General features: G+C 41.9%; 1 protein-coding gene and 1 non-coding gene across 2 annotated transcripts in view; one reads left to right on the top strand and one right to left on the bottom strand.

Annotated features, from left to right (window-relative positions):
* The window catches only part of LOC132899179 (heterogeneous nuclear ribonucleoprotein L-like), a 242,033-nt gene extending 228,677 nt beyond the window's left edge, over positions 1-13,356 (bottom strand). Inside the window, exon 1 of the mRNA XM_060940878.1 lies at positions 12,910-13,356. Coding sequence (XP_060796861.1) covers positions 12,910-13,134 — 225 coding nt within the window. The 5' untranslated portion in view covers positions 13,135-13,356. The remainder of the gene's footprint in view (positions 1-12,909) is intronic.
* Positions 13,357-14,833: 1,477 nt separating this feature from the next.
* LOC132899807 (U1 spliceosomal RNA) lies at positions 14,834-14,993 on the top strand. The gene has a single exon (XR_009656712.1). It is a non-coding gene; the product is annotated as a U1 spliceosomal RNA (small nuclear RNA).
* The last annotated feature ends 278 nt before the right edge of the window (positions 14,994-15,271 follow it).

Below are 15,271 nucleotides of genomic sequence, written 5' to 3'. Positions count from 1 at the left end.
TGCTATAAATCCAGGAATTTACAAGCTTGGCCAATCAAGAACCCTGATCAGGAAGTCATTATGAAGACACTCTGGTTGATAGTTGCAACTTTAATGGAAATATAACTGTCTTTAATGTTGTTTTTTTGTGCCATTTTTAAGATACAAGTGTATCAGTGGTGTAATAATTAGGGCTGTAACGATATGCGTATCGAAATCGAAATCGCGATACGCAGAGCCACGATCCGTATCGCGATACAAGAAGGCAGAATCGCGGTACACCCTTTCAAACTTCTCCTCAGCCCAAAAACAGAGGCGCTTCCAAACTTCAATTTATGAATACTTTACTTTTTATTTAAATTACATTTTAAACTTACTTAAATTACTTTTATTTTTTTATATCTATTAGTAAGTCGTTTTTTCGCCGACCTGCGACAATCTGCGAGTCACGCAATGTCCACACTCGCCACTGGCACAGCATTCATTTCTTTTAAGCGGTCGCCATTCTGGTTGCGACACGGGGAGCGAATCTGTAAACAAGCAGCTCATTGGCTGGCTAGGTGTGCCACAAGCCAATCACAATCACTTGACCGGAAAGGCATGCAGTGTTGCCAAATTGGGCAGGTTTAGGTGCTTTTTGGCTGGTTTTGAACATATTTTGGGGTGGAAAACGTTAGCAATATCTGGCAACACTGAAGGCATGTCTGCTTGGGCGGAAGCCTTCTGCGGCAGTTACATTTTGACACGCGAGCAATGTTTCACCATAAAAATTCCGTAATTTCCATCTGTTTTCCGCGATCACAGAAAATCATTGGCCCTATGAGAGTGAGACAGTGAGAGAGCCACCCCCCCAAAAAAAATCTTAACGGATTTACACGATTTGGAAAAATGACTTTTTCAGAACCGAAAAAAACAGAGCTTCCGGCTCAACAGTATCATTTTGAGAAATAAAACAATCTTTGGATATACATTTGTTCATTTTTGCATACATATTACTCATTCTCTGCAGTGGTCTGAATTATTTGTTATTAAATAGTTAATGTAAGTAAGTAAATGTTAATAAGTCAAATTTACTACTTTAAAAAAACATTTTTAAAAAATCGTGGGCGTATCGAATCGTGGGTCAAAAATCGCGATACGAATCGAATCGTGAGTTGGGTGTATCGTTACAGCCCTAGTAATAATGCATTTTAGTATAAATACACAGGTGATTATAGAAAATCGCGTGTGCCGAGTGGTCGAGAAATTCAGACTATTTCTCAATAATCATCTCGAATGGCTCAGCAAAATGGGGTCCGATTGCTTCGTCACCGTAAGTGAGGAAGAATTACACATTATGAAAGAAAACGCTGTTCCTAAAAGCACTAAAGATGCGACGAAGTTTGGTCTAAAACTATTCAAAGGTAAGTTGGGATTGTGATTTATTTTATCGATTTCAAAACAAAGTATTTTATGTGACTCTGTGTATATAAGTGTCCATGTGTGTATAAGCGCGAGATCTTATCAGATCAAGGTTTTGACAGTACAGACCGAGTTGTCGTCAAAAAATCCACGCCATGCCATTATTGTTTGCATGCTGCTTTTGAAGATTGAAATAAATTTTTTTAATACGATTTTTTTTTTTTTTTTTTTATAATCGCCGGTGTATTTATACTAAAACGATTATCCGCCTCAGGCTCAGTGAAGATCGGTGAATGATAACCTCGACTTCGTCTCAGTTATCATTAACTACTTATTAACTGAGCGCGAGGTCTTATCAGATCAAGGTTTTGACAGTAAAGACCGAGTTGTCGTCAAAAAAAGACCTGATATTTTCTTGTAAAGACCGAGCAAGCGAGGTTAATAAGGAGTTTATTACATGGCTTTTTTATTTCTAAGATTAAAACAGAATCTCATTATAATGAGGTGTGACGCTGCTTTCAGTCATGTCATATTTATAACGTAGTTGAGTCATGCATGCAGAATAAACAGCTAGCGGTTTCAAAACTGAATTTCTGTAAGCGGTTAGCGGTTTCTGAACGCTCTTCATTGCTCATTTCTTGAATAACTTGGTGACTCTTGTTGTCTTGTATGTTTCGGCCATTTTGATTCCGTTTTGATTCCCGATTCATTTTTTTGTCATTTTGTTTTGTTTTTTTGCAAAGTTGAAAGCCGGCGCCTTGGAAAGAAAGTTTGTAATCACTCACAGGCATTACGGGAAAATTCTGCCCGCCAAGGAACCAATCAGAGCGCACGACTTTACTGGAAGTAGTTCATGCCATATACTGTAATAATCACTGATAATCATTTTGCCTTTGGCGAATAATTGTTAAATTATGCACATTGCTTCACTGTTTACCAAGAAAATTGGGAACAGTTTCTGTCAAAGTCATATTTTCTATGAAATATAACATTCATTTTATGTTATAAGGCTTTCATAGGGCACTATACAAGTACATATGGCTATAATTATTTATGAACATGCATTACACATCATAGGTTTTTAATAATTATTCGCCGAAGCTGAAGTGAATATCGCTGAATAATAATCGAGGCGAAGTCGAGGTGATTATTCACCGATATTCACTGAGCCTGAGGTGGATAATTGTTTTAGTATAAATACACAGGTGATTATTTAAAAATTTTTTGAAAATCATATTTAAAAATATCCTTTACTGCAAACTTCAAAAGTGTCATGCAAATGTAATAACGGCGCGGTGCGGCGCGGCGCAGACTTGTGTCACTTATCTACGCCGGGTCACATAAAATACTTTGCTTCGAAACAGATAAAATAAACCACAATCCCACTTTACCTTTGAATAGTTTTCGACCGAACTTCGTAGCATCTTTAATGCTTTTAGGAACAGCGTTTTCTTTCATCATGTGTAATTCTTCCTCACTTACGGTGACGAAGCGATTGGACGCCATTTTGCCGAGTCACTCGAGGTGATTATCGAGAAATAGTCTGAATTTCTCGACCAATCAGCATGCTCGATTTCCTATAATCACCCACATATTTATACTAATATGTGTTATGAATTGTCATTATACAGTAAGTAGTGTCCATAACACATGATAACACTAATACCAAAGACACCCAGCTCGTCCATTTTTATGTTTTTTTTCCCCTTTAATTAAACAAACTCCTATTACAACATTTTACAAGTTTTGTACGGAAACCTGACTTGAACTTCTGTGGAATTAATTCTTGTAAGCGATGCTGATAATGCGGTCAGATAACAATTAAAAAACGAATTAGAAATATGCGTATAATCTGTAATGTCTTTTCTTAAATATATTCAAAAATTATTATAATGTCTAATCTAGTACATCAAAAAAAAACATGGTATAAATACTGAATACTTATACGACAGTATATATTTAATAGTTATTCCATGAAATCGAGTCGTACATGAGCTGATAGCCGGCGAGGTGCGTACCACCGATTTGGCTATAAGCCGTGTATGACGAGATTGAGTGGAATAACTGTTTTATTCTATCTGCATTCACTGGATTTTGAGAAACAGAGCATTTTTATTTTTATTTTTTGCAAAGTCGATAAATAAAAACTTTATGCAAAACGTCCGACAAAATCATTTCCGCTTAGAATGTGAACAAACCGGCGAAATGACAGCAGCAATTTGTGAAAAATGCGATAATAATAATTCTTAAAAAATAAAAAAAGATACGTTCTTACCATGAAATAATATTGTTCCATAATTTTTTTTTTGTACTTTTGGGGATTTTGTTTTCCGCCACCGACTGGGCTGAAGTGCGGAACAGGAGATATCGGGGAGGGAAAAAAGTATATTCTTTTAGCTATTTCTGTTTCTTTTAAATACTTGATAACAAAGCGATACATCTGACTTGATGCGCTCCGCCATTTTGTTTTTCTCTGTCCACGGTATATGAGCTGATATCCTAGTAGTAGAGTAGCCAATCAGAGCGCGCGATTGCTCATATCCATATCAAATCTTTTGAAATTTATCGTTTACATTTAAAAAAATCTGATATAATCATGCAGTATAATTAGTACTAATTAGAGTGCAATATTTTAGACACAAATATAAACTCAATTATAAAACCCAAACTCATAAAACACAAAGGTTACAAGCTCATACATTATGTACGACAACAAAAACCTTATAAATAATTAACACACTGAATCTTGTCATCTACAACACAGTACACATTTAGTGAAAGGGATTAAGCTACTCCGATAAATATTTACTCCACACTGAATAAACGAGGACAGAGGAAACCATCTCATTAAAACCAAACCAAGACTAGATCTATTTATATGAATGTGGAATCTGTTCGGAGATTATGACCTCAAATCCTTCACTCAGACGGCTCAATAATTACGATTCGGTGTTTATGTGGTTATTATTATTATTATAATACTGTAAATATTTCATGCCATTCCAGAAGAATCTGTCATAATTAATGCACTTCTTAGTATCAGGACACACTAGTGACTGTCGCACGGATTCTTTTTCTTCTATGTGATCAAGGGTTGTGCAGAGGAGTATGGAGGAAAAAGGCTCATTCAATCATTTATTAGTCATCTGTGCCATCCTACAGCCATCCAACAAAGAGAGACCCAGATGCTGAGAGAGCCTCGAGAGACACAGCAACGAGAGTGAGAGAGAGAGGACGATGCAGCGTGCTCACTGCACTCTCATCCTACTCCCATTTGCACAAAAAGTGGGCAGATCAAAGACGCAAACTGAATTTATAACTGCCTTGCTATCTCCGACCCATGACTCATTGCTCCAAACATGTATTTTCGCTGAAGTGCGGATAACACCTGTCCCGCCTGTACCTCCTGCCCTGCTTTTGGTTTGATCTGTAAAAGCTGTTTTAAAAAAAATAAAATAAAAGTGGCATTTCTCTCGTCTCTGACCTGAAATAATGCTTTGCGTTCGTCACGAAGCCACAGAGAGCACAAACGCAGCGATCTTTCTTTGTCGCGACTCTCGCTTTTCTTTCGGATGTCAAAAAAGAGACATAAAGAAGGATAAAGAGCTACGATACTACAGATGGCTGACAGAGAGAGAGTGATAGCGAGAGAGGAGATGGAAAGAGAGCAGGAATGTGAGCTCAAAGCCCAGTCGGAAAGCCAGGCGATACTGGGGCTTTGAACAAACAAGGCCATTAAGGCTCAATTGCTAGAGATGTGTGTGTGGATTAGAGTCTACATAACTTATGGATGAGTAAATGTAACTGAGAGAGTGAATCACTCGTTTTAGCATTTTATATTTTATATATATATATATATATATATATATATATATATATATATATATATATCCACAACATTATGACCACTGACAGGTGAAGTAAATAACATTGATTATTCTATCCATAGTCAATGGATATGATTAATCATGCGCTCTGATTGGCTACTCTACAACTAGGCTATCAGCTCATATACTGTGAGTAGAGAAAAACAAAATGGAGGAGCGTGTTGCTGAATCAACCGAGGACGAGATAAAACTTTACTAGAAAACAAAACCCCAAAAAATACAAAAAAAAAGCAACGAAATATGGAATGAAAGTATTTGGTGGTAAGAACGTATCTTTTTTATTTTTCAAGAATTATTATTATTATTATTATTATTATTATAGCATTTTTAACAAATTGCTGCTGTCATTTCGCCGGTTTGTTTACATTCTTCTTCTTTAAACATTAAAATTTGTTGATATATTTTTTTTAGACTGGTTCAAAAGCTCAAAGAATTTTGAAAATTACAGAACTGAAATGTCCAAGGAAGAATGAAATAAATGTCAAAAGCTGTTCTATACCTCGGCACGACAACAAGACGGCACTTTCTACAATAAACAACACTAAAGTCAATTCGTGCAGCCATCGATAGGCTTTAAGAAGTCCGCCTAGGCGGAAATTATTTTGTCTGACGTTTTGAATAAAGTTTTTGTTTATCGAATTTGCAAAAAAATAAAAACAAAAATGCTGTTTCTCAAAATCCAGTGAATGTGGATAGAATAAAAAAAGTTATTCCATTCAATTCGTCGTACACGACGAGACAACTCGGTGCTACGTGCCTTTTTTTTTCTCTTTTTCTCCTTTTTCTTTTTGGCATTTTATTATTTTATTTCTACTATTGTTTAATTCTTATTATTTTCTTTTAATTCTTTCAATTCTTTTAATTAATTGTTTTAGAATAAAAATAAAATTATTTTATGTAATTTTATTTCTCTATTGTTTACTGTTTTTGTTCTTACTTCTGTAAAGCACATTGAACTGCCATTGTGTATGAAATGTGCTATATAAATAAACTTGCCTTGCCTTGCCTTGTCAGCCATCAGCTCATGTACGACTCGATTTCATGGAATAACTGAAATATCTCATTACAGTGGCACCTGTCGAGGGGTGGGATATATTCGGCAGCAAGAAAGAGGACAGTCAGTTCTTGAAGTCGATGTGTTGGAAGCAGGAAAAATGGGCGAGCGTAATAAGGATCTGAGCGACTTTGACAAGAGCCAAATTGTGATGGCCAGATGACTGGGTCTGAGAATCTCCAAAATGGCGCATCCTGTGGGGTGCTCCTGGTATGCACTGGTCAGTACCCACTAAAAGTGGTCCAAGGAATGACATCCGGTGAACCGGTGACAGGGTCATGGGTGTCGAAGGCTCATTGACTCGCATTGGGCATGAAGGCTAGGCCATATGGTCCAATCCCACAGAAGAGCTCCTGGAGCACAAACTGCTGAAAAAGTTAATGCTGACACCTTTCTGTTGTACTACAGATTGGACCACACGGGCTAGCCTTTGTACCCCATGTGAATCAATGAGCCTTCGACACCCATGACCCTGTCACTGGTTCACCGATTGTCCTTCCTTGGACCACTTTTAGTGGGTATTAACAGGGGTGTTCACACGGCAACTTTTACTCCGGTGTAGCACCGGGGCTGCCCCGGTAGAGCGTTCACACGGTACAAGGTTATACCGGTGTCGCCCCTGAAAGCTGCTTAAACCGGTGCAAATCTAACCCTGCTCGGGAGGTGGTTTAAGAAATTTACTCCGGAGTAAATGCTAGTTTGCGGGGCAGCACCGATATAAAATGGGACGTCTGAACGCTACAGGGGTAGACTCGCTACGCGTGAGGAGAGTTGATTACATACGGGCATTGCATAATTTGCATCCTGGTATTTTGCGCTTCCAAAATGGCGAATATCAACAACAACAGAACTGCGTGTCTTCCAGTGTTGCCAGATTGGGCGGTTTTAAGTGCATTTTGGTGGATTTGAACATATTTTGGGCTGGAAAACGTCAGCAGTATCTGGCAACACTGGTGTCTTCATCCACGTCGTTTTCCCGGCGCTTGGTGATGCCATGACAACCGGGAAAAGGAAGTACATTTTCACGCATGCGCATATTTCATTTCCGCATTATTACTATCGTATAGCACGGTCGCAAAAACTGCCGTGTGAACGCAAGTGGGGCTGCACCGGTGCTAACACGCTTCTCTCTAGTAAGCAGGTTTGTGACGTGTGAACGCTCCACAAAATTTACACCGGTGTAAGATATATCGCAACAAAATACATCGGTGCAGCATCGATGCAAATATGTGCCGTGTGAACACCCCTAACCAGTGCATACCAGGAACACCCAACAGGATGCGCCATTTTGGAGAGGCTCAGACCCAGTCATCTAGCCGTCACAATTTGGCCCTTGTCAGAGTCGCTCAGATCCTTATTACGCTCGCCCATTTTTCCTGCTTCCAACACATCAACTTCAAGATCTGACTGTTCTCTTTCTTGCTGCCGAATATATCCCACCCCTCGACAGGTGCCACTGTAATGAGAGAATCAATGTTATTCTCTTCACCTCTCAGTGAAGTGGTCATAATGTTATGGCTGATCTGTGTGTGTGTGTGTGTGTGTGTGTGTGTGTGTGTGTGTGTATTCTTTGAAAAGCAAGTCATATAATATAAGAGTGTATGAAACATCTCAAATAAAACAATCAAAACAGCTCAGGAGAAGCTACCGTCTACTGAAGCCTGTACCGAAACATCTCTTGACCCTGTTCATGAGTACGTTAACACGCCAACATTTTTTTTTTAAAAAAACACCAAGCACGTCATCTCAGACCTCTTTACAAGCCTAAATGTGAGCTATACAATAAACTCTCGACAAGCGTCTCTGTCTGTCCAGAAGCTCCAAAACACTTCAAATGATGTCCCATTAACCTCACTGTAAAAATGTGATTAAGGCCTTATGTAGCTTTTATGTATTGATATAATCCACAGCCCATTTTACGACAGTAACTTAAGCTTACAGATATACGTACTGTATTTCTACTTAATGACTTCACCATATAGTAAATGTACTATTATTTACTTACATATTGAAATCAGATACAGTATTCTACTTCAGTGGGAATTATGTCTTTAATTAAATGGGTTGGTTTATGAACGTGAATATGTATTCTTAGATCGGATACATGTCTGATTAAGCAACATGAATCACAATGGGCACGTCAGAGTTCACGTAGCTTGTTCAAGAGCAGGGGTGGGCAATTATTTTTTCCATGGGGCCACATGAGAAACAGAAAATTTTGTGGCGGGCCGGGCCAAAAGGCTGAACTAAATTCTGCATAATATTTCTTTATATAAATCAGTAAATATCATTGTTTTTACAAGCTGCTAAGACTGGTAAGAGTATGGGGAAAAAACGAGGTTGCCTTACAAAAAATGTCATTTATTCAATCAAATTTCCCAAAACAATGGTTAACAAAATATGAACGTTTGTACCATTTTTTTTTCAGTCACATTCACCCCAAAACACAATAAAGACATCACAATATTGTCTTTCTACTCCAAATATCAAGCAAGATGCATCATATTATAATAACGATGCCCACATTTCTAGTCTAATCACCTCATTTGGTGTTTTTCAGTTTTTCGGATCTGCTCTCCGCAAACTAAACACACGGCTTTATCTCTGACTTCAGTAAATAAATACTTAGCAGTCCATGCTTTGTTGAAAGCCCTGCATTCGGCATCTACCTTTCTTCTTTTTGCGGACATTTTGGGGGCTAAAGTCTTCTTGTGACCTGCTCGCAACAACATCGATTCGGTGTAGGTATCAGATCTACAGATCGGCTCGGGCTCCGGCGCCTGCTGGTGACGTCACACTGTGTGATTGGCTGGACCGTTTGAAGGATGACGTATAAGTTTGTGGTTGGTCTGGACAAATTACGGAAGTAGTTATCGCGGGATTAGGTTTCATGGGATTTCATGTCGCGCGCATTGCGTTTTTGTTGAACACAACTTCAAAATAAAAGCGATGCACGTTCAGTCCATGCATGGGGTAAAATTAGAAAATGTGTTTATTTTGTAATTTCTAATTAACCTTACGCGGGCCGGTCAGAATGAACCAAAGGGCCGGATGAGGCCCGCGGGCCGTAAAATGCCCAGATCTGTTCTAGAGGACAGCAGAAGCGGTGATTATATTTGATAGTAGGATGAAGAAATCGGTGATATACTTGATATTTGGGGAAATGAATCAAAAACTGTCAGGAAACTCATCAGATTCATCAGATCTGAAACAAGTGATCAAGAAATGGTCAACTTTGGCAACAAATAAATGTTGGTGCAGTTGGAAAAGAAAAATAAAGACCTTTAAGGTTAAGTTCAAGGAGGCAAAATACTAAAAATACCGTAACTATGATGCAGGATCAGGCTACTAATGTGTTAATTTGTTGCTTCTGATACGATGGATGACATTTCTTGATAACAACGCACGCCTCAAGACAGATACTCTTGCCTAAACGCTTGCAGATGTTACGGATGTGAACTGTCAAGATAGACAGATCTCATCTGAGCAAGAAAAAAAAACAACAACTGTGCAATAAAGCTTGTAATGTGAGCTTAAACTTCACCAGAGAACTAATTCGAGATCTTAAACAGCCCCAGTGTTCAACTATAGTCAGAGGTCACATGATGTCTGACTCAGTGATGAACATGAGCCTGATCTAAAACGCTGAACTGGAATGTTTTGCATGTTGTGTTGACTGATATTCTGTACTGCTCGCACATGCACCGAGGAACACAGGAACCAGCTTAGGCTTCTGAGCTGGTGCAATACAACAGTTAAAGCTCTGGGTTACTGATCACAAGGACAATAAAACATTCATGAATTCACTCCAAGTACTTCATAACAAAGCGGCCAAACTAATCCTGAACCGATCACCTTGGCCCTCCTCTACTGACGCACTCAAAGAACTCAAGTGACTGGGCCTGTTTCAACAAAGAGAACTCCGTCGCTGTGTCTACATGTAGAACAAAGTATCTGAAGATACATCAAGTTTCTCTAAAGGCACAGATTTCTACAAGTACAATAAGCTGAGAATAGTTAAATCCAACACAAACTGGGGTCTGCTGATCTCAAATCTCGTGTCTACACAGCTGGAACTTCTTCCTGGATAACATTCAATCAGGGAAATCATGGTTTAATGGGTAGAGAGGCAGCTTTGGAGCCAAAAGGCTGCCAGTTTGATTCCCTGGACGAGCAGGAATGGCTGAATGGCTCCCCAGTCAGCTCTGGGTATGTTGTACGTCGCTCTGGATAAAAGCATCTGCCAAATGCCTGTAATGTAATGCTGTCAACTATTAAGAAATTTAAAAGAGTGATGAAAAGTTATTTTATAATAAATAATTAGGTTTTTTTAATCCATCCTGACACCCTGTAGGCCACCTGGCCTGTCAGTTGCCAGCCTCTTACGAGGCTGTCTGTGTCTATCAAGAGCACACTTAATCTACCGCCGGCTTGCTAGGCCTGTTGCAGCTTCACAACCATTCACACTCATGTTCACACCTTCGGTCAATTTAGAGCCACCAATTAGCCTAACCTGCATGTCTTTGGACTGTGGGGGAAACCGGAGCACCCGGAGGAAACCCACGCAGACACCGGGAGAACATGCAAGCTCCATATATATATATTTCTCATCTCATCTCATTATCTCTAGCCACTTTATCCTGTCCTACAGGGTCACAGACAAGCTGGAACCTATCCCAGCTGACTACGGGCGAAAGGCGGGGTACACCCTGGACAAGTCGCCAGGTCATCACAGGGCTGACACACAGACACAGACAACCATTCACACTCACATTCACACCTACGCTCAATTTAGAGTCACCAGTTAACCTAACCTGCATGTCTTTGGACTGTGGGGGAAACCGGAGCACCTGGAGGAAACCCACGCGGACACGGGGAGAACATGCAAACTCCACACAGAAAGGCCCTCGCCGGCCACGGGACTCAAACCCAGGTCCTTCTTGCTGTGAGGCGACAGCGCTAACCACTACACCACCGTGCCACCCCCATATATATATATATATATATATATATATATATATATATATATATATATATATATATATATTTTTTTTTTTCCCCCAAGAGCACATATGTTAGGGGTTCAAGCCTGAGCTCCTGAGCTCAGCTAAGGATGAAACTGTTGGGCTCTTAAGCAAGTAGAGCCTTGACCCTATCTACCCCGGGGTGCTGTATCAGGGCTGAGTCTGCACTTTGACCCCGGCTTCTTCCCAGCAAGCTGAGCTGTGGAAATAAATAAATAAATAAATAAATAGCTGTTATGTAATAAATAAAAGTCTTCTTCTTGTCTTCAAGCATCTGATGCTTCTCATTACATTAATTTTTTTTGCAGTGCAAAGAAATTCAAAGCATAATTTATTATTATTATTATTATTATTATTATTATTATTATTGGGACGGCACGGTGGTGTAGTGGTTAGCGCTGTCGCCTCACAGCAAGAAGGTCCGGGTTCGAGCCCCGTGGCCGGCGAGGGCCTTTCTGTGTGGAGTTTGCATGTTCTCCCCGTGTCCGCGTGGGTTTCCTCCGGGTGCTCCGGTTTCCCCCACAGTCCAAAGACATGCAGGTTAGGTTAACTGGTGACTCTAAATTGACCGTAGGTGTGAATGTGGTTGTCTGTGTCTATGTGTCAGCCCTGTGATGACCTGGCGACTTGTCCAGGGTGTACCCCGCCTTTCGCCCGTAGTCAGCTGGGATAGGCTCCAGCTTGCCTGCGACCCTGCAGAACAGGATAAAGCGGCTAGAGATAATGAGATGAGATGAGATCATCACCGTGGTGTGCTGGACAAACCGATCAGGCGGACCAACTCTGTGGTTTGCATGAAGCTGGGCTCTCTGGTGACCTAGCCTAGCCTGACAAAAAGCAATACTGGACAATGTGCAATACCTCTCCGGCTGGATCCCCCCCCCCCATATCTTATTCTTTTTCATATTTGTATATGTAAATACTTCTCTATGTTCTATTCTCCTGTAATGATGCTGCTGGAATTTTAATTTCCCTGAAGGAACCCTCCCAAAGGGATCAATAAAGTTCTATCGAATCTAATCGATTATTATTTTCGCACGCGCATCCCGACACCGTCGGCTCGTTTTCATGTTTCGGATGCACGCGCACACGAACCCACAACCTCCATGCAAAAAAAGTGTTATGCAAAAGTGGGAGCACATCAGCAGTGTCATGTCTGTGTGCCAGCAGGACCAGGCGCGATGTGCAACTGGGATCGGACTCTTTAATGGGCTTCGAACTCAAAGGGGCCGCGGAGCATCAAAGGGATTGTGCTGCTGCTGCTGCACGAGACCTTTTCTTCTTCTTGCACCAGATTCATCCCCACCAGCGTCAATTGCGATTGCTGGGGATTAGGACTCAACACCTACTGTTTTGCAGACGCACGCGCGCGCGCACATGCACAAGCATATGCATGCATGCATGCATGCATGCATATGCTTGTGCATGTGCGCGCGCGCGTGCGTCTGCAAAACAGTAGGTGTTGAGTCCTAATCATCAGCATGCATGCATGCATGCATGCACATCCTGAAAAGCACCTCGGGGTGTCTTTCTCATTCCGTCTCACCCCCTTTGTCTGTCTCACCTTCCGGACCGGTTTGGTAGTGTAGCTCGCGCTGCTCCACCGGGCCCGGTCCTGCCCCCCGGAGCGCCGCGCGTGCTCCTCCTCCTCGTCTCCTAGCAGCCCGGCGGATGCTGAGTCCGAGTCCTCGCCCTCCTCCAGCTCCTCTCCTTCCTCCACCTCCGAGGTTTTGAGGCGCTTCGGCGCGCGCTCGTACTCCTCCTCTGCGTACTCCTCCATCAGCGACATGTTGAACGCGGACTAAAAAAAAAACCTAAATAAAACAAATAAACGCCGCAGAGAGAGGGATGTGCAGCGTAAAGCCGAGAAGAGACGGACAGACAGACAGACAGAGAGAGAGACAGACAGAGCGGTCAGCAGCACTGCGTTGGCACAGCAGATGAGTCTCGAGCTCTGGGTTGCCAGATTGGACTTGTGTCGCAATTCAGGCCGCTTAGCGAGACATCCTGCGCATGCGCACTCCACCTCTCGGCGCGTCAACAAGCACGTTTCGTTTTGCTGGGTGGCCGTGGCAAAGGCTCATTATCATATTCATGACGAAACAGCGATCTGATTGGCTGGTTAGTGTTTCACCGCAGTGTTTGGATTTCTTCTGGTTATGACGTAAGGTTTAGGGTTGATGTTGAAAGCCTAAGTTTTGTCAGTGTGGTAAAACAAAAAACAGCCAATCACATAGTACTTTCTTCATTAATATTCATGAGGTTAATAATAATAATAATAATAATAATAATAATAATAGACGCGTTTTATGACTAGCACTCTACACGTCAAATCAAACCTAAAGTTTTTTGGGGTTTTTTTGTTTTGTTTTTTTACACAAATAATACAAAATATCCCAAGAGAAAGATGTAAAAGTCAGAAAGCCCGGCACGGTGGCATAGTGGTTAGCGCTGTCGCCTCACAGCAAGAAGGTCCGACAAGAGCCTTTCTGTACGGAGTTTGCATGTAAATTGAGCGTAGGTGTGAATGTGAGTGTGAATGGTTGTCTGTGTCTATGTGTCAGCCCTGTGATGACCTGGCGACTTGTCCAGGGTGTACCCCGCCTTTCACCCGTAGTCAGCTGGGATAGGCTCCAGCTTGCCTGCGACCCTGTAAGACAGGATAAGCAGCTACAGATAATGGATGGATAAGGATCAAAACAAAGAGGAGAAAGAGCCAAATAGGCCTCATCTCATCTCATTATCTCTAGCTGCTTTATCCTGTTCTCCAGGGTTGCAGGCGAGCTGGAGCCTATCCCAGCTGACTATGGGTGAGAGGCGGGGTACACCCTGGACAAGTCACCAGGTCATTGCAGTGCTGACACATACTGTAGAGACAAGCAACCATTCACACCTACAGTCAATTTACAGCCACCAGTTAACCTAACCTGCATGTCTTTGGGGACATGTGGGGGAAACCGGAGCACCCGGAGGAAACCCACGCAGACACGTGGAGAACATGCAAACTCCACACAGAAAAACCCTCGCCGGCCATTGGGCTAGAATCCAGAACCTTCTTGCTGTGAGGCGACAGTGCTAACCACTACACCACCGTGCTGCCCCCATCAAATATGTCATGGTAAACATCCATCCATCCATCCATCCATCCATTAATCCATTATCTCTAGCTGCTTATCCTGTTCTACAGGGTCGCAGGCAAGCTGGAGCTGACTATGGGCGAAAGGCAGGGTACACCCTGGACAAGTCGCCAGGTCATTGCAGGGCTGACACATAAAGACAAAGAACCATTCACACTCACATTCACACCTACGTTCAATTTAGAGCCACCAATTAGCCTAACCTGCATGTCTTTGGGGACATGTGGGGGAAAACGGAGCACCCAGAGGAAACCCACACAGACACCGGGAGAACATGCAAACTCCGCACAGAAAGGGCTCGAACCCAGAACCTTCTTGCTGTGAGGCGACAGTGCTAACCACTACACCACCATGCTGCCCAGGGGTAATACCATGATCAAGAAGGTGGTTTGCCCAAAGTGAGGCCCAGCCATTGAACTCAGGCTGTGCTGACCTTTGCGAATCCCTCAAATGCAGGAATCTCGATTGCATAATTTCTGATAGTGGGGGACTGTGTTCATGCTCTCCCCTTTCACATCAGGTTGCGAGCAACCATGGCCTGAAGGTTGGGCATAAAGGGTTGCTGATTTGATTCCTGGGACCGGCAGGAAAAATGTGACGGGAGTTGAGTGAATGAACAGTACTTTCCCCTTTTGTTTACACTTATGCCTTTAACCAAGTATCTCTGTGTGCCTTGTAATATGCATATTTGTTTACCATGACATATTTGATTTTATCTGTATTTGTGTGGGCGGCACAGTGGTGTAGTGGTTAGCACTTTCGCCTCACAGCAAGAAGGTCCTGGGTTGG

Source organism: Neoarius graeffei, chromosome 15 (genome assembly GCF_027579695.1).
Source record: "Neoarius graeffei isolate fNeoGra1 chromosome 15, fNeoGra1.pri, whole genome shotgun sequence".
Classification (NCBI taxonomy): Eukaryota; Metazoa; Chordata; class Actinopteri; order Siluriformes; family Ariidae; genus Neoarius; species Neoarius graeffei.
This window is presented reverse-complemented; position numbering and strand designations above follow the sequence as displayed.